Raw genomic sequence first — 20,573 nt, forward strand, 5'->3', positions numbered from 1 at the left:
CAAAATTCTCAAATACTGTACAAATATCCAAATAGCTTCTCAGTATAATATAACAATCAATACCAAAACAGATCAAGAAGTTTTCTACCTTTTACTTTTAAACTGATTTTCTTGGTGAGAATATAGAAAGATCCTTGGAATTCTACAGTATTTTTAAAAAACAGTAAATTATACACTTATGTTCACTTATGTATATAGTGTCCCCTTAATGAAAATAGGCTTCAAGCAGTTGTCTCACATTAAACAAGTGAACTCTGTAAATAACCATTAGTAATGGCATTTTCAAATTACTGTAGGAAAGAATGACCACAAAGTACTGTGAATTTCAGAAGGTGAGGAGTTTTATAACGATTTAACACCCGATAGGAACTCACTTTATATCCACTAAGTGGAAGCACCTTAAAAATCTCAAAAAAGCACTTACCCTAAATAACAATACATAAGCCTGTCAGTAGAGGTATATTTGCACAGTATGACAACATATGCCACCGTGTTTGTTCTGAAAAATATATTTGTGAATCAGAAGATCCTAGAGCTAAATTTAGGATCTTTGAGACCTTTTTAAGTTTAAACATAATACATAATACATTCTACCAATTAAATAATATGAAAAGTTTAGCAGAGTTAGTAAACATTGGAAAGAGAACCAAAAGCATACATTCTAAAAACTTTTAGAATATACTTTAAAAATTGCTACTAAGTAAATGGAGTCACTCCAGCACTTCCAATTAAATACGAATTATGATTACATGCCAAAGAAAATAATCCTCCCCACCCCAATACATTAGATATACACAAAAGTTTGGAAACTATTTTTCTACTGGCTACACCATGCTACCTTCCAATTGAGAACAATATGAAGCATTAAAAAAAGGTGAACTTTTTATTTGATAATTTTTAGTATTTATTCATGAAAATTATTTTAGGGATTCAAAATTCTAAGCTAGATTATAAGAACTATCTTTAACAAGGTTAATCTAAAACTTTTTATAATCACAAATTCATTATCCTTAGCAATACTGGAATGTGTGATGGGGAAGAAGGAAGGAGAGATGGCCAAAGACACAGAAACAGCAGGCAAGAGGAGCACTGAATACATAGGGGGTGACCAACTTTTCAGAGAGTCAACCAGGGCACAGCCATACCAGTCCAGAGGCATAACAACGTATGAGAAAGAATTATGCAGAGGTTTTATTACTTTAACACACAAATATGAAGAATAGGTATCTATTTGAAATTATTATTCTATACTCGTTTTCTGTTATAATAAATGCTTTTATTTAAACAAGATGGAAGAAGTGCAGATTAATTTAGATGTGCTTGCCTGTCTTATCCCAGACTTGAGAGACACGGTCTCCTTAGGTGCTTGCACATCTCCTCCATCAAGCCTGTATTAGTCTGCTAGTGCTGTCATAACAAAGTACCAAAAACTGGGTGGCTTAAGCAACAGAAATGTATTGTCTCACACGGAGGCTAGAAGTCCAAGATCAAGGGGTTAACAGGATCATGTGCTCTCTGCAGGCACTAGGGAAGAATCTGTTCTAGGACTCTCAGCCAGCTTCCTGCAGTTCCTTGGCTTGTGGCAGCCTAACTCCAGTCTCCACGTGGCATTATCCTTGTGTGCATGTCTGTGCCCAAATTTCCCCTTTTCATAAGGAGACCAGTTATAGCGGATTAGGGGCCCACCATATTTTAATACAAACTCAACTAACTACATCTACGATGACCCTATTTCCAACTGAGGTTACATTCTAAGGTATTGGGAGTTAGGACTTCAACCTATGAATTTTGGAGGGGACACAATTCAACCCATAACAATGCCCGATCCCAAATTCTTTCCTGCCTATTGTGCAATATGTTCTGTATTATCTCCCTAATTAAATTTTATGTGTCTTTCCCTCTGTCTATAACATATCATTATATACTAATATATATAAAATACCACAGATTTCCATATACAATAATAACTTTCCTTCTCAGTGATGTCTGGGACACTCTGGTGTTGATATCATAACTGTTCTCATTTGCATTATCTGAACTCTCAGAAAATACACAGTATTCATAGTGTGGTAGGTTAAACTAACACTATGTCAATACAAATCACAACAGTTACTCCAATGGGCAAGTCAATGATAGACTGTTACTGCTCACAAGTACAACACACTTAAGTTGCATCAGTGGATGATCCATTACTGTGAATTGCAAATCATAGTTGCCATGATTCTGTTGTATCACAGGAAGGGGTTTCCCAGGCTGCAGGACTTTCAGTGGTAAAATGGTACGACTTGGACAGCTCTGAACAGGCCACTCTCATCTTTGTTTTATTATAAATGCATTTAGGCTGCGCATGGTGGCTCACACAGGTAATCCCAGCACACTGGGAGGCTGAGGCAGGAGGATCACTTGAGCCTAGAGGTTCGAGACCAGCCTGGGCAAACACAGCAAAACCCCATCTTTATACAAAAATTTAAAGTAACAAATAATTCATTTTAATGTATATTCAAAATCACATTTGCAGCTAAAAAAAAAAGCAAAGGGATGAGAAAAGCACAAATGTCTGAGCCCTCTAATTTATTCAGCATAAAGAAGCACTTTAAAGATAATAAGGAACAAATTGCCATTTGTATTTCAAACTCCTTAAGTATTTTGTGTGCTTTTTTAATGAAAAAATTTGGTGCCTTGTTCAAAGTTTAGGTGAGTTTTCTCAAAAGAATTGCTTGGAATATTTAAGAAGAAATTAAAATAACAAGTAAAGTAAAACAAGACAAATTAAATGTTCTGGTTTTTTTGCTACCTCTGTAGTTAAATTCTATAGTGAATTAGGGCAAGGGAGAACTTTGAAAATAGTACACAACTAATATATCACTCGAGGGGACAAAAAAATGAAAGGAAAAAGTTATTTTAATGAGATTCTTACTTGAGCCAGACACAAACATCTTAGAAAGGTTTGTATTATGGCTGGGTCTGGTGGCTCACGCCTGCAATCCCAGGAGGAGGACGAAGCAGGCGGATTACGAGGTCAGGAGATCAAGACCATCCTGGCTAACACGGTGAAACCCCATCTCTACTAAAAATACAAAAAATTAGCCGGGCGTGGTGGCGGGCGCCTGTAGTCCCAGCTACTCGGGAGGCTGAGGCAGGAGAATGGCGTGAACCCAGGAGGCGGAGCTTGCAGTGAGCCGAGATCGTGCCACTGCACTCCAGTCTGGGTGACAGAGTGAAACTCTGTCTCAAAAAAAAAAAAAAAAAGAAAGAAAGATTTGTATTATTATAATCCCTCACTAAGATAAATTCATGTATATAATAAACATGAAACATTAAAAAAATTATAGGTGAACTTTTTACTCCTTAAGGATAATTTCTCTCATTCCTAACACTGACTTTCTCCCCTCAAAGGTGATTTTTCTTCTGATCTATTTTTCCTAACAATTCTCTTTAGTTGTTCTAAGTCTATGGCATTCTACATAACTATGTTCAATGTTTAGAGAACATGACAGACCAGACTGCTGCAAAATGTTATTAGTTAATGTGTTCCTAAGGTCAGCCAAAATTCTTGCTAAATTTCTTACTATATCCTTCAAATAAATAGTTTTTCCAAAGATGAGATCAAATATCAAAATTTATTTTTATACAACTTATAAAGTATTTTAAAGCAGACTCCCCAAAGTCATGTAAAATATCAAAATACTATAGCAGCAACAGCCTGAGCCTTAATTAAACTTTAAAAACTATTTTAGACTGGGCGCAATGGTGCACACCTGTAGTCTGACTCAGCTACTTGGCTAAGGCAGGAAGATCACCTGAACCCAGAAGTTTGAGGTTGTGGCTGTAAACTGTGATCACACTACTGCACACCCGCCTGGGTGACACGGCGAGATAGTTTCTTAAAACAAAATTTTAAAAGATTCTAAAAATTTCTCTCTAGTTAATATTAACTTTAAAAATTAAAAAAAATCACAAAATATACTATAAGACCTTTTTTGAGAGTTTAAAAGATTACTTTTTCCAACTCCTTTCATATTGGTAAAGAGTTAAAAGTATTAACCAAAGTACCAAATTAATATCAGATAAAACTTGACTTCATGATTTTCATTAAGTACTAAAAGAGTCACTGTAAAAATGGTAAATCTGGTGTTATGTTCATCTAAACAACTTTGACCAAAGTGCAAATTTTACTTTGAGGAAACTGTCTCTTGAATTTGAAAAAAATTGGGCATAACATCTTGGCCCTTCTCATTCCTCTCTCCTCTTCCCAAAGAGAATGGTTTAGTTCCAGTATTTCTAGCCCAGTGGTTCTTGTGTAGTTCCCAGATAAAAGCATCAGCATGACCTGGGAACTTGCTAGATATGCATATTCCTGGGCCCCATCCAAGATATACTGAATGGGAAACCATGACGGGTGGGACCAGCAGCTGTGTTTTGCAGGCCCTCCAGGTGATTCCAAGGTATACTAAAGTGAGAGAAGTGCTTTCCTAGTCTAGAAATTGCCACCCATCTATATAAGCCCCAAGGAGCTAGCTCCCTATTTCTCAGAAACCGTGCTGAGCAAAGGTTTATAAACACCTACCCCAGACTGCACAGCTCTTAAGGTGGACCTGCTACATTCCTCTAGAACAGTTTTTCCTGACCCCTTAACTCTTAGCTGGGAGAACCCCCAGTCAACTGTCTCCACAGATGTCTCTGTTTATCTATTAAAGTACTTAGCTCCTTGCAAATATCTACATTTCCTGTTCCTTATTCACTACTATATCCAGAAAGCCTCACACAGTGCCTGGTCCATGTTTCCTGAGTTAAACCTTGCCTTCTCACTGCTGTTAAACAAGCACATCACCTCTAAAGTCAAAATCCCAAGAGTCCTTCAGGCCTATTTCTGAGTGGGAGGGAGGATTTATCAGAATATTAGCCTTTGGCTGGATGTGGTGGCTCATGTCTATAATCCCAGCCTTCAGGAGGCTGAGGCAGGAGGATCATTTGAGCCCAGCCAGGGCAACATTAGTGAGACCCTGTCTCTTAAAAAAAGAAAAAAAAAACAACACTCACATTTCATTCCAAAAGAAAAGAAGAAAATCATCCAGATTTTAATCTCATAAAGATATCAGTGGAACAGAATTAGAAGTTATCAAACTTGTTATGGGAAAATAAAAATGTCTGAATCTCCAAACATTGATACATTTAGATTTAGTGATGCAAGGCTGGTAAAAGTGGGTAAGCACGCAGAAGAAGTAGGGGAATGTAGGGCCCATGTAACAGAAGTAAAACATCTAGAAGCAGACGGTTAGTGGGCACACTAGCAAACTAAGGAGCAATAAGATGCAGTCTAAAAGAAAGACAAACCAGGGTTATAGCTCTGCCCTTACTAGCCGTGTGACCTTGTGCCTATTACTGAACTCCTCTGATCCTACTCCAAGAAATCTATAACAAAGGGTTAATACTTTTAAACTGGGTGGAGCCCACCACAGCTCAAGGAGGCCTGCCTGCCTCTGTAGACTCTACCTCTGGGGGCAGGGCATAGCTGAACAAAAGGCAGCAGAAACTTCTGCAGACTTAAACATCCCTGTCTAACAGCTTTGAAGAGAGTAGTGGTTCTCCCAGCACAGAGTTGGAGATCTGAGAACGAACAGACTGCCTCCTCAAGTGGGTCCCTGACCCCTGAGTAGCCTAACTGGGAGGCACCTCCTAGTAGGGGCTGACTGACACCTCATACGGCTGGGTGCCCCTCTGAGACAAAGCTTCCAGAGGAAGGATCAGGCAGCAACATCTGTCATTCTGCAATATTTGCTGTTCTGCAGCCTCTGCTGGTGATACCCAGGCAAACAGGTCTGGAGTGGACCTCCAGCAAACTCCAACAGACCCGCAGCTGAGGGTCCTTACTGTTAGAAGGAAAACTAACAGAAAGGCCATCCACACCAAAGCCCCATCTGTACATCACCATCATCAAAGACCAAAGGTAGATAAAACCACAAAGATGGGAAAAAACTAGAGCAGAAAAGCTGAAAATTCTAAAAATCAGAGCAGTTCTTCTCCCCCAAAAGAATGCAGCTCCTCGCCAGCAATAGAACAAAGCTGGATGGAGAATGACTTTGACAAGTTGAGAGTAGGAGGCTTCAGACTATCAGTAATAACAAACTTCTCCGAGCTAAAGGAGGATGTTCGAACCCATCGCAAAGAAGCTAAAAACCTTGAAAAAAGATTAGACGAATGGCTAACTAGAATAAACAGCATAGAGAAGACCTTAAATGACCTGATGGAGCTGAAAACCATGGCACAAGAACTACCTGACGCTTGCACAAGCTTCAGTAACCAATTCAATCAAGTGGAAGAAATGGTATCAGTGGTTAGAGATCAAATGAATGAAATGAAGTGAGAAGAGAACTTTAGAGAAAAAAAGAGTAAAAAGAAATGAACAAAGCCTCCAAGAAATGTGGGACTATGTGAAAAGACCAAATCTACGTCTGATTGGTATACCTGAAAGTGACGGGGAGAATGGAACCAAGTTGGAAAACACTCTTCAGGATATTATCCAGGAGAACTTCCCCAACCTAGCAAGGCAGCCAACATTCAAATTCAGGAAATACAGAGAATGTCACAAAGACATTTCCTCAAGAAGAGCCAACTCCAAGACACATAATTGTCAGATTCACCAAAGTTGAAATGAAGGAAAAAAATGTTAAGGCAGCCAGAGAGACAGGTCAGGTTACCCACAAAGGGAAGCCCATCAGACTAACAGCGGATATCTCGGCACAAACTCTACAAACTAGAAGAGAGTGGGGGCCAATATTCAACATTCTTAAAGAAAGGAATCTTTATATCCTTCCTTTATAAAGAAAGGAATCTTTATATCCCAGATTTTCATATCCAGCCAAACTAAGCTTCATAAGTGAAGGAGAAATAAAATCCTTTACTGACAAGCAAATGCTGACAGATTTCGTCACCACCAGGCCTGCCTTACAAGAGCTCCTGAAGGAAGCAATCAACATAGAAAGGAACAACTAGTAACAACCACTGCAAATGCATGCCAAATTGTAAAGACCATCGATGCTAGGAAGAAACTGCATCAACTAATGGGCAAAACAACCAGCTAACATCATAATGACAGGATCAAATTCACATATAATAATATTAACCTTAAATGTAAATGGGCTAAATGCTCCAATTAAAAGACACAGACTGGCGAATTGGATAAAGAGTCAAGACCCATCAGTGTGCTGTATTCAGGAGACCCATCTCACATGCAAAGACACACATAGGCTCAAAATAAAGGGATGGAGGAAGATCTACCAAGCAAATGGAAAACAAAAAAAAAAGCAGGGGTTGCAATCCTACTCTCTGATAAAACAGACTTTAAACCAACAAAGATCAAAAGAGACAAAGAAAGCTATTACATAATGGTAAAGGGATCAATTCAACAAGAAGAGCTAACTATCCTAAATATACACGCATCCAACACAGGAGCACCCAGATTCATTAAGCAAGCCCTTAGAGACCCACAAAGAGGTTTAGACTCTCACACCATAGTAATGGGAGACTTTAACACCCCACTGTCAACATTAGACAGATCAATGAGACAGAAGGTTAACAAGGATATCTAGGACTTGAACTCAGCTCTGCACCAAGAGGACCTAATAGATATCCTCAGAACTCTCCACCCCAAATCAACAGAATATACATTCTTCTCAGCACCACACTGCACTTATTCCAAAATTGACCATATAGTTGGAAGTAAAGCACTCCTCAGCAATTGTACAAGAACAGAAATTATAACAAACTGTCTTTCAGACCACAGTGCAATCAAACTAGAACTCAGGATTAAGAAACTCACTCAAAACTGCTCAACTACATGGAAACTGAACAACCTGCTCCTGAATGACTACTGGGTATGTAACGAAATGAAGGCAGAAATAAAGATGTTCTTTGAAACCAATGAGAACAAAGACACAACAGCAGAATATCTGGGACACATTTAAAGCAGTGTGTAGAGGGAAATTTATAGCACTAAATGCCCACAAGAGAAAGCAGGAAAGATCTAAAATTGACACCCTAACATCACAATTAAAAGAACTAGAGAAGCAAGAGCAAACACATTCAAAAGCTAGCAGAAGGCAAGAAACTAAGATCAGAGCAGAACTGAAGGAGACAGAGACACAAAAAGCCTTCAACAAAATCAATGAATCCAGTAGCTGGTTTTCTGAAAAGATCAACAGAATTGATAGGCCACTAGCAAGACTAATAAAGAAGAAAAGAGAGAAGAATCAGATCGACACAATAAGAAATGATAAAGGGGATATCACCACTGATCCCACAGAAATACAAACTACCATCAGAGAATACTATAAACACCTCTATGCAAATAAACTAGAAAATCTAGAAGAAATGGATAAATTCCTGGACACATACACTCTCCCAAGACTAAACCAGGAAGAAGTTGAATCCCTGAATAGACCAGTAACAGGCTCTGAAATTGAGGCAATAATTAATAGCCTACAAACCAAAAAAATTCCAGGACCAGAAGGATTCACAGCTGAATTCTACCAGAGGTACAAAGAGGAGCTGGTACCATTCCTTCTGAAACTATTCCAATCAACAGAAAAAGAGGGAATCCTCCCTAACTCATTTTATGAGGCCAGCATCATCCTGATACCAAAGCCTGGCAGACACACAACAACAAAAGAGAATTTTAGACCAATATCCCTGATGAACATCAATGAAAAAAATCCTCAAAAAAATACTGGCAAACTGAACCCAGCAGCACATCAAAAAGCTTATCCACCATGATCAAGTTGGCTTCATCCCTTGGATGCAAGGCTGGTTCAATATATGCAAATCAATAAACATAATCTATCATATAAACAGAACCAAAGACAAAAATCACATGATTATCTCAATAGATGCAGAAAAGGCCTTTCACAAAATTCAACAGTACTTCATGCTAAAAACTCTCAATAAACTAGGTATTGATGGAATGTATCTCAAAATAATAAGAGCTATTTATGACAAACCCACAGCCAATGTCATACTGAATGGGTAAAAACTGGAAGCATTCCTTTTGAAAACTGGCACAAGACAGTGATGCCCTCTCTCACCACTCCTATTCAACACAGTGTTGGAAGTTCTGGCCAGGGCAATCGGGCAGGAGAAAAAAATAAACGGTATTCGATTAGGAAAAGAGGAAGTCAAATTGTCTCTGTTTGCAGATGACATGATTGTATATCTAGAAAACCCCATCGTCTCAGCCCAAAATCTCCTTAAGCTGATAAGCAACTTTAGCAAAGTCTCAGGATACAAAATCAATGTGCAAAAATCACAAGCCTTCTTATACACCAATAACAGACAGAGAGCCAAATCATGAGTGAACTCCCATTCACAATTGCTTCAAAGAGAATAAAATACCTAGTAATCTAACTTACAAGGGACGTGAAGGACCTCTTCAAGGAGAACTACAAACCACTGCTCAACGAAATAAAAGAGGACACAAACAAATGGAAGAACATTCCATGCTCATGGATAGGAAGTATCAATATTATGAAAATGGCCATACTGCCCAAGGTAATTTATAGATTCAATGCCATCCCCATCAAGCTATCAATGACTTTCTTCACAGAATTGGAAAAAACTACTTTAAATTTCATATGGAACCAAAAAAGAGTCTGCATTGCCAAGACAATCCTAAGCAAAAAGAACAAAGCTGGAGGCATTATGCTACCTGACTTCAAATTATACTACAAGGCTACAGTAACCAAAACAGCATGGTACTGGTACAAAAACAGATATATAGACCAAAGGAACAGAAAGAGCCCTCAGAAATAATACCATACATCTACAACCATCTGATCTTTGACAAACATGACAAAAACAAGCAATGGGGAAAGGATTCCCTATTTAATAAATGGTGCTGGGAGAACTGGCTAGCCACATGTAGAAAGCTGAAACTGGATCCCTTCCTTACACCTTATACAAAAATTAATTTAAGATGGATTAAAGACTTAAATGTTAGACCTAAAACAATAAGAAACCCTAGTAGAAAACCTAGGCAATACCATTCAGAACACAGGCATGGGCAAGGACTTCATGACTAAAACACTCAATTAAACTAAAGAGCCTCTGCACAGTAAAAGAAACTACCATCGGAGTGAACAGGCAACCTACAGAATGGGAGAAAATTTTTACAATCTACCCATCTGACAAAGGGCTAATATCCAGAATCTACAAAGAACTCAAATAAATTTACAAGAAAAAATCAAACAGCCCCATCAAAAAGTGGGCAAAGGATATGAACAGACACTTCTCAAAAGAAGACATTAATCAGCCAACAGACACATGAAAACATGCTCATCATCACTGACCATCAGAGAAATGCACATCAAAACCACAATGAGATACCATCTCACACCAGTTAGCATGGCGATCATAAAAAAGTCAGGAAACAACAGATGCTGGAGGGCATGTTGAGAAATAGGAACACTTTTACACTGTTGGCAGGACTGTAAACTAGTTCAACCATTGTGGAAGACAGTGTGGCGATTTCTCAAGGATGTAGAACTAGAAATACCATCTGACCCAGCAATCCATTACCGGGTATATACCCAAGGGATTATAAATCATACTGCTATAAAGACACATGCACACATATGTTTATTGCGGCACTATTCACAATAGCAAAGACTTGGAAACAACCCAAATGTTCATCAATGACAGACTGGATTAAGAAAATGTGGCACATATATACCATGGAATACTATGCAGCCATAGAAAAGGATGAGTTAATGTCTTTTGTAGGGACATGGACGAAGCTGGAAACCATCATTCTCAGCAAACTATGGCAAGGACAGAAAACCAAACACCACATGTTCTCACTCATAGGTGCGAACTGAACAGTGAGAACACTTGGACACAGGAAGGGGAACATCACACACCGGGGCCTGTTGTGGGGTCGGGGAAGGGGGAGGGACAGCATTAGGAGATATACCTAATGTAAATGACGAGTTAATGGGTGCAGCACACCAACATGGCACATGTACACATATGTAACAAATCTGCACATTGTGCACATATACCCTAGAACTAAAAGTGTAATTTAAAATATTAATTAATTTTTTTAAAAAAAGTATCAAGAGGCCAGGGGTGGTGATTCATGCCTGTAATCCTAGCACTTTGGGAAGCAGGAGGATCACTTGAGCCCAGTGGTTTGAGACCAGCCTGGGCAACATAGGCTGACCCCATCTCTACAGAAAATTTTTAAAAATTAGCCAGGTATAGTGGTGAATGTCTGTGGTCCCAACTACTCAGGAGGCTGAGGCAGGAGGATCACTTGGCCCTGGGAGGTCAAGGCTGCAGTGAGCCCTGACAGTGCCACTGCACTCCAGCCTGGGCAACAGAATGAGACTCTGTCTCAAATAAATAAATAAATAAATAAATAAATATAAATAAAATAAAATAAAAATTAAGTATCAAGGGATGCTGTAGGACCAGAAATAAGAATACTTAAAGTTTTAAAAGGAACTGAGAGACAACTATCATTCCCTAACTACATTGGGAGGAAGAAGGGAAGACCAATAGAGGTATGAACATTAAATTCTTGTCCACCATAGCAAGAAAATACTATCTAACATTATTACCCAACATTGACAAATCAAGATGTGGACAGTCTCTGAACGTGGCCACATAAATTCCTTCCCTCCCTGTATGTGCAACATGTTCCTCATATCAAGAGGTGGTCTTATTTCCCACCCCTTAAATCTGAACTGCCGTTAGCAACTCACTTGATAAATAGAATATACTGGAATTACCTATGTAGTGAGTCTTCTGAAGCCACGTCCTAAGAAGCCTTGCAGCTTCCTCCGGGGTCTCTTGGAACAATCACTCTTGAAATGTTCTTCAGAACACAGTTAGGAGGCTGTGAGAAGCCCAAGCTACATGGAAGGACCACATATAGATACTCTTCCACTGAACTCCTACCAATGAGCCTTTAGATAATTCCAGCCTTGGCTGCCATTTAACAGCACCCACGTTAGACATCAAGCAAGACTGCCCAATTGGCTTGCTTTCTCCTTTCATTTTTTAAAAATATAATTAAGAACTCATGAATCAATGGATTTCAATCAACCACAGTCATTATTCTAATTGATAATCAAAATGTCACATTTTAAGCCAAAAGAAGAGCCTTCATATTGGATCTTGTGTCCTTTTGACACAGTCCCATTAGTCTGTGATAGGCTGGCTCCTTGCTTTCTGACCCAAGATTGCCACTTCAATATGTAAAATGAAAATTTAAATTTTCGCTTTGATCACATTTTTATAATATACATGTTATATATTTATATGAGAAATGCTGTTTTTGATATATGCATATACACGTATGCATATAGGAAAAAAGTACATTCCTCAATGTAACTGTTAAGTAAGTAAATAATATAATAGTTATATAGGTTGTGAGACTGGGGCATCATTTTTTCTTTTTGCTGGTCAATGTTTCCTAATCCTCAAATAAAAACGAATTACCTAAAATAACTTTTTTAAATAGACTCTGCTAAAACATTATTTATCTCGGTTTTTTATTTACAATATTGCTTTTAGGGAATATTGCCTCCAATATTGCTTTTGGAAACCACTGATTTCCAAATGCATTCTTTTATGGTTCTCTTTCTACCTTCTGAATTCTCCTTTGCCTGATCATCCTTCTTCTGGTCCCTGACCCTGACTGCACTGCCCTTTACACAAACCTTCATTTCTAATGGCATATCGGCCACTTTCTCCTGGGATAGCCATGCATCTCCAAAAACCTCTTAACATCTAAAAGTATCTCTCCAAACTGCTTCTCCCATTTCCTTCCATGGTGTCATCTTCCTCTAGTGCTCCGGATCATTTTGGTCTCTTCTTTCCCTTCCTTCTCTGAAATCCAAATTAGATACTGTGCTCGACTCACTGCAAAGTGACTCAGATTTGTTTCTTCCTCATTAACACAATCACCGCTATAACCATCAAAATTAGCTTCTTTGTCATCTGTCACCTATATTATTTCAATCACCTCCTAAAAGATACCCTCTCCCCCAATCAGATTTTTTTCTGCATATCACCATCAGCTTTATCTTTCTAACATGCCAATTATATCAAGTTATTTTCTGGCTAAAGATCCTGCAACTATTCCATGACAAGCAAAAATGCAAGGCTAGTGAGTTAGAATTTTCACTCCATCTATCAGCTGGCCCTATCTTACTCATCCAAATGTACAACCATCACCCATGTCTACGCAAATCCCATACCCTGACAGCCTAAGTCCTCAAGATCACCCATGAAGATCTGACATCTCCTCAGTGACTTTCCTCAAAATGTTTTCTGACCTAGGAAGCCTTCCCTACTTTTTTTCCAACCTAAATATGCATATTTTTGAACGCTGAGTTTAAATCCCATCTATCTCAAAAGCTCTCTTAGAAAATTCAAAAAGGCATAAATATATATATGAACATTTATGCAAAACTTATATAAACTGCAAGAATATACATCAAGTACTACCAGTAGTTATCTCTGGAGAATCAGACCTAGAAAACATTCTACTTACTAAACCCTATATTTCTATAAACTCAATTTTTTTAATAAGCATCTATATTCAGAAAAAATATTAACAGAAATTAACACAATGATCTTTCCATTCCTTAAGTTACTACAGTATTACTGATTGATCCCTGGATGACATTTTCATTTTTAAATAGTATCTTATATTTAAATCTTACATCCCTAATTGAAACCACTGGTTCTATCCTATCATTATCCCCTATCCCCCACCCTCCTTAGCTGAAAACCTCTGTAATACCTGGTTGATCCTGCCAGTAGGAAAAAAAGAAAAATTTAAAAAAATCCTAAAAAAAAAAAAAACCTCCGTGAGTCACACTGAGGTGTAGAACTATGCTTCAGTAATCTTGCATCTATATTTTCCGATCCTGTACACCATCAATATATCAATGACTCTGGGCCCATTTTAATCCAATACACCCATGACAGATAGCATCATAGGTGACACATAAGTCCATCAGCATAGGTGGCCATTAGATAAGATTCAGGTTATGCGTAATTCCTCATTACTTTATCCTTTTCTCTCCTAGTCAAGAAAACCTACTAAAATACAAATGAGATAGATGCCATTAAAGGGATAGGATTAAATCTTTCTATAATATTTTTAAATAATTACAAATTCTGATACTTTCTTGTTGGTAAATTAGGGCAAAACTCACAACTGATTTATGGTTCGTGTGGTGTCTCCATTCTGTCATCTACCTTTAAGGAGATTTGCATAGAGTAAAATCCACATTTGCCATGGCCTCTGCATGACTGTGAGGGGAAACAAAACAGGATTTGTCTGATCCCTTCCGCAGCTTAAAAGAAAATTCTCCTTTTAGCAAGTGATTATGGAAGTCTGGATTTTCTTACTATGGGAAATTTTTCTACCAGCTAAGAGTGGCTAAGACCAGAGGTTTAAAAGGTAGGGGGGAAAGAGAACGAAATTATGCACCTACTACTGCTAATATGGCACTAAATACTGACTGTTCTACCACCAAAGGCCTGGACAGAAATGGGCACCCTTTTCCTACTATACTACACTGCACTGCACTGCACTGCACTGCAACCATATGTTGGTAGGAAATAAGTTCTAGGCACCCCAAATTGGAATCCTGTGTAAAAATGTGACTGTGTTACTATAGTGGCAATGATGGGGCATTTTTAACAGGCAACAGACTGACCCAGAGTCTCGAGCACAATTGAAATGGGCTTGAGACTCTGGGTCAGTCTATTACCTACTAATGGAAGCCATTTCAGGGTACAATCAACCTAGAATTGAGGTTTGGAAACAAAATCTATTACTATGTTTAATAACTATTTGCTTAATTGTAATCATTCAAGGTTTTTGATGATTTGCTTATAAGACAGAGATGAAGGTTTGAGCTAACATACAGGATTGGACTGCCAAATCAGACTCATGTGAAACAGTGTTCCTACCTAGCATTAAGCTCTACTAAATGTTACAAAGATAGAAACTATCAAACAATTCAAATGAAGCAGAGAGAGGTCTGGGACATCAAGGGCCACTGGCAACCCAGGTCTTTCTTTCCTTGCTGTGTGCCTACATGACCTTCTCCAAGGAGCTGTGCCTTCTAGATCCTGGGTTCTTTACTATAGGTAATCCTTACCCAGGGACACCCTGCTAAGGGCATTTCAGAGTTAATGTTTCTTCTTCCTAAGAAACATCAGTACTCTATTTATCCTAAGTCCTGTTGACAAGGAGATTAGACTGGGCCACATGCCTTCTTTTTCTCCCCTCCTGTCCCCCAAGGAAGTGAATGGACTGGCAGGCCAGCTGCTTTCACCCCTTCCTCCTAGGGTTACTTAAGAACTTGGTGACATAACTTAACTTATTGTTCATTCCCCCATTGTCTAGTTCTCTTGCATTAGAACTAAATCAAATCATTTCAACAAAACAGTTGCATCACAAAATCTCAGAATTAGAATAGAACCTTAAAGATTATTTAGTGCAAGCTCCTACCTAAAGCTTCTGCTGACTGTACCTACTTTTGTATCTATCTGATTAAAGCTATCTGACGGTAGAATAGCCACTTTCAAAGGTCTTTCCATTGTGATAATCTCCCAATCACTGAGGATGTCTTTCTTCCATAAAAGAGAAGTGTCCCCTACCTCTCTTTACCACCCCATTGGTCCTAGTCCCAACATCAGAATCAATCCAGAATAAGTCTACTCCCCTTTCCACTGAGTAGTCCTTTCCCATTTCCAGGGACATTTCAAGGTCATCATGTCCTTCTAGTTCTTCGTTTTTCTAGGCTGACATCTCTAGGTCCTTCAATTGTTTGTTATAATACAATAGCTACCTAATCTAGTATCTCCTCTCTACAGTTAACTAGCAGCTCTGTTCCAGATAAATGCAAGTTTAGGGATTTCAGATGATGATGGTCTTGGATGTGGTATGACCGGGCAAACTATGTGTGAATTGGATACCATGCCTCCCCTAATAGAATCTAAATTTGAAAAAGCTTTCTGTTTTAGCAGATGTGATATAGTATTGGCATAACTGAGATACATCATCTACCACCTCCAGGTCATTCTGTATCCTTATGCATTGTTGAACCTAAATGCAAAACTTAACATTTATCACTATTAAGTTCCACCCATTTGTTTCAGTTTATAGTTCCAGGATGAAGCCTTTCTAAAAATGTAATACATTGTCCAATATGTTATCAGTTCTCCTTCCTAACTGTGTTTCAGTTATCTGATAAGCTTGCTTTAACTTTTTTATTATGGTAAAATATATATGACATAAAATTTACCCTTCTGACAATTTTTAAGTGTACCATTCAGTGGCATTAAGTACATTCATTTTGTTTTACAACCATCACCACCATCCATCTCCAGAACTTCCCATATTCCCAAATGGAAACTCTGTACCATTAAACAATAATTCCCCATTATCCCTTCTGCCCAGCCAGGATCACGCCACTGCACTCCAGCCTGGTGACAGAGTGAGACTCCATCTCAAAAAAAAATTAAAATAAAATAAATAATAATAATACAATGGGCTTGGAAATGGATGCATATTGAATGATTTTCACGTTTAAATGTTTTCCAAATATATTCTAACTCATTATCTAAAGTCATGGTTTAACTGGAGATAGAAGGTGATTCACAAGGAACACACAAAAAAATGAAGGCTATCAAAGTAAATCAGAAAGGGTGTACAAAGGATGGTAGTTTGTCCTTAAAAATTGGGGATTAAAGCCTAAATGTGTTCATTTCTCTTAGAATAAGAGATCAGTTTGTCATGTTTTCCTTGATAATTAGTATCCTGCTCCAGGGTGAAAGATGAGTATCAGGAAAAAATGTTGTAGGATTTGTACCTCTCTATATAGACAGAAGAGGATTCATTAAGCTCTAAATTACTCTGCCAGAGAATTTTAAAACTTCAGTAAATAGAGCAGGAAGATACAAAAATAGCAGTCAAGACATTACATAACCTATAATACCTTAAATTCCAAAAAATCTTACTTTTCAACTATTTCTTCAATAGGGATACATTTTAAACCTACAAGGAACTTGCTTCTATTTATCACTTTAAGTTTTACTTTGTTCTAATAACAAAATCATTTAAGAAAAAAAGCTTACTGCAAATAGCTTAAATGGTTACATAAGTATTAAGTCAAAGTGCTTTCCAAATACAAGTTCTCATTATTACATAAGTGATAAGAATTTCATGACCATTTACCCCCCCAAATTATAATTATTATTATTTTTGTTAGCTTTACTTAGAATAACAAAATGCACAAAATGACCTGGGAATTCACTGCATAGAAAAAAACCTTCTTATAGTCAGTGAGTAACTACTGTAAGATTGGTAATAACATAGGATCCTTGTAGCATCTGCTAAGATTCATCATTTCATCTAACTTTCCCTATTTTGTGTCCCTATGAATAGATTCACTTTAAAAGATAAATTTTATACTATAACAATAGAAGACAGACATACAAAAAAGCAACCATCTTTAGGGGAAAAAAATTGCAGTTGCAATATATATCTTGAGTTCACTGGTATATTTATGTTGAAAACCAAATGATTCTAGAGAAACCTAACAAACATGCAAGGAGTATAAAATTGCTAGTTTACAAATGTATACGTAGAAATTTTAGATATATAATTTAATATGCTTTACTGCCTGAGATCTGTTGGAAGAATCCTCTATTAGCCTTGGTCTTTGAATTCTGATAAAGTCTGAGCAAGATTTCTCCACTGCTCCAAACTACTTAAATGTAATTATGGATGTATATGTAATTGCACATGGAATTAAACAGAAAAGAAATATTTTCGCTGGCTCATACCCTTTGCTGTTAAATCATAAATGCATCTAGAAATACAGACAAATATCTATAGCTACACAGTCCTGAAGGTTTTAAATGGAAATTCAAAGAATTAGGGTCATCTGCGTGTCTCAGAATCTATGAATACAGACAGACACATCAACACAGACACACAAAAAGTTATTATTTCAGTTAATACACAAGACAGCAGATCACAAAAGCAATCCCTGAATGCATCTGCAGATGGTCTTTAAAAACTAAGAATTGTATGTTTAATGTATGTTCACTCTTACATCACTATTCCCAGTCTTGTCTACTAGTTAGGCTACAGAAAATCCTGGAACTCACCAGTACAAGGTAGTATGCATACAGGGACGCACAATGATGTATTATAAAAAATTTGTCACCAATCACTTTCCAATACAAAATCATAATGGACAAATCTGTAAGAAAGACAAGTGAGTAAGGTATTAGATAAGAAGACAGTTGCACTGTTTTTTTAAGTGTATTGAACTCTTTCTCCTGCCAACTCATCACTGTCCACTCTGAGCCCACAGCACTTTGTTCATCCCTCAGTTAGTCTGATTATCTACTTTACCATAAAATCTCTGCTCCTATATGCCTGTCTCACCCACTCTCCTGTGGCTCCTCTAAGATAAGGGCCAGGTTATGAGCATCTTTATACCCTCAGAATTATACCCTAGCACAAGGCCTGGCATATAGGTTGGTGCAGAAGTAACTGTGATTTTTGCCATTATTTTTAATCACAAAAACTGCAATTACTTTTGTACCAACCTAATCATATGTAATATAATACTTGTTGAAAGCATAAATGAATAACTTGTTTCCAGAGTTAAAATAAACAAAAAATATTATTGAATAGAAATAACTTTAAATAAGCTTAAGTGACTGATTCTTGTCACTACAATAATTCGAACAGAGATAAGATGGTCATAGGGAAGGTTCAAAATGACCAACTCATTTATAAAACAAATTGTACAAAAAATATTTTAAAAATAAAAAAGAGGCCGGGCGCAGTGGCTCACGCCTGTAATCCCAGTACGTTGGGAGGCCGAGGCAGGTGGATCACAAGGTCAGGAGATCAAGACCATCCTGGCTGACATAGTGAAACCCCGTCTCTACCAAAAATACAAAAAATTAGCTGGGCGTGGTGGCGGGCGCCTGTAGTCCCAGCGAATCCGGAGGCTGAGGCGGGAGAATAGTGTGAACCCGGGAGGTGGAGCTTGCAGTGAGCTGAGATTGCGCCCCTGCACTCCAGCCTGGGTGACAGAGCGAGACTCCGTCTCAAAAAATAAATAAATTAAATAAAATAAAATAATGCAATTAAATACTAATTCAAAATAGTGACACCACCAAAAAAAAATAACTATTAAAAAGAAAAACAAAGAAAAAAGCTTACTTCTGCAAATTTTACAAAAACGACACAAAACCATGACTATTGGAACACATTTCAAGAACTCCTGCAAGTGAGGGACCCTAAAAGTTAAACTTCATTAGTTTCACAGTCATTACACTTAAGAGTCTCATTAGGACAAAGAGGGACCATATCCTTGCTGATAAAAAATGTCCAGTCCAGGTCTCAGTTGTTTGAGGCATCACTCTGTAACTCTGATCTTAAGTGAGAACCAGAAAGCCATTTCATGAAAAGACATTTCATTTTCTACCATTATGGCAGATACATTTTTCCTCTGTATGCGTCCTAAAGGCTGTCTCAAATAAACCAAAGGTATAGACTATGTATTCTTTGCATAATTCTGTGAGTAGTTTACAAAGAATTAGACAATAACATCTCACATACCAGAAATGAGGTAGCCTGAGGCAATAGCAATATTCACGTTTGCAAGTGATGGACCACCCCTGAGAAAAAAAAGGTTCTTTTTTAAAGTATATAGGTTATAGGTAACTGCTACTTCTTTTCTCTATAGAAACTGAAACATAATGAAATTGCTTTCTATAGATTCTCCAATGGTAAGTTGTTATCTTCGAATAAAATTGCAAAACACACAATGACAGTTTAGCTGAACTGTGACGCATCATGTGGTACTGGTGTTAGCAGAAAGATGCTATTCCCAGGATAATCTGAACCCACAGGGAATTTAGTAGCCTTCCTGTTCAAGATGAATTGTTTTCATCAAGAGATCTTCTAGAGCCCATACCTTTCATGAATTTTACTCTACCTTCCCTGAAGTTTACAAAATTTCCTTGAGGGTAAATCAACTCTTAGAATTCAAACTAGTCTAAAATCTTCTAAAGCACCTAAAGCCAAACTATATTGAGGTCCCCAGTGTTCGGAACAGACCTCCTGGGGATGACTGAGTACCCAGTGCATTTTCCAAACTTAAGTTTTTAGAACTACTCCCAGAATCCCACAATCCAGGGGCACAGCATAGCATCTGTTTTGTTTTAAATTGGGGAGTCATCCTTCATACTACCAGTGGCATTTATAATGGATTTAGAGTATACCTAAGGGCCAACTACAAGACACTCCAATGTATTAAGTTACCTACATGAATACCATAATTTCTTACATATATTAGCTAAAAGTTTTACTAAAATAATTTTACCAAAACATAATGAAATTTATAAATGTGTTTACATGATTTGTTTGCAAAAAGCCTTAAGTGGAATCCCAGATGCGAATTTTTTAAAATTCCTTATTCTGAATCAGAGACTCAATATCAAAAAATCATCTAGTCAGGAGGCTG

The 20,573-nt window shown here is 37.7% G+C and overlaps 2 protein-coding genes across 16 annotated transcripts in view; one reads left to right on the plus strand and one right to left on the minus strand.

Annotated features, from left to right (window-relative positions):
- Positions 1-20,573, minus strand: part of LOC117076255 (RWD domain-containing protein 3) — a 141,414-nt gene that overhangs the window by 71,673 nt on the left and 49,168 nt on the right. For 12 of the 15 annotated variants that reach the window (XM_033199542.1, XM_033199547.1, XM_033199550.1 and 9 more), the window contains 2 exons: positions 19,667-19,725; positions 18,196-18,290 (listed from right to left, as the gene is read on the minus strand). The exons of 2 other annotated variants lie outside the window; for them this stretch is intronic. In XM_033199542.1, the coding sequence (XP_033055433.1) occupies positions 18,196-18,290; positions 19,667-19,725 (154 nt within the window). The remainder of the gene's footprint in view (positions 1-18,195; positions 18,291-19,666; positions 19,726-20,573) is intronic. One more of the 15 variants, XM_033199552.1, reaches the window with a different exon arrangement.
- The window catches only part of ALG14 (ALG14 UDP-N-acetylglucosaminyltransferase subunit), a 256,165-nt gene that overhangs the window by 56,054 nt on the left and 179,538 nt on the right, over positions 1-20,573 (plus strand). The window lies entirely within an intron of this gene.

The sequence above is a fragment of the Trachypithecus francoisi genome, unplaced genomic scaffold (genome assembly GCF_009764315.1).
Source record: "Trachypithecus francoisi isolate TF-2019V2 unplaced genomic scaffold, Tfra_2.0 Lachesis_group5, whole genome shotgun sequence".
In the NCBI taxonomy this organism is placed as follows: Eukaryota; Metazoa; Chordata; class Mammalia; order Primates; family Cercopithecidae; genus Trachypithecus; species Trachypithecus francoisi.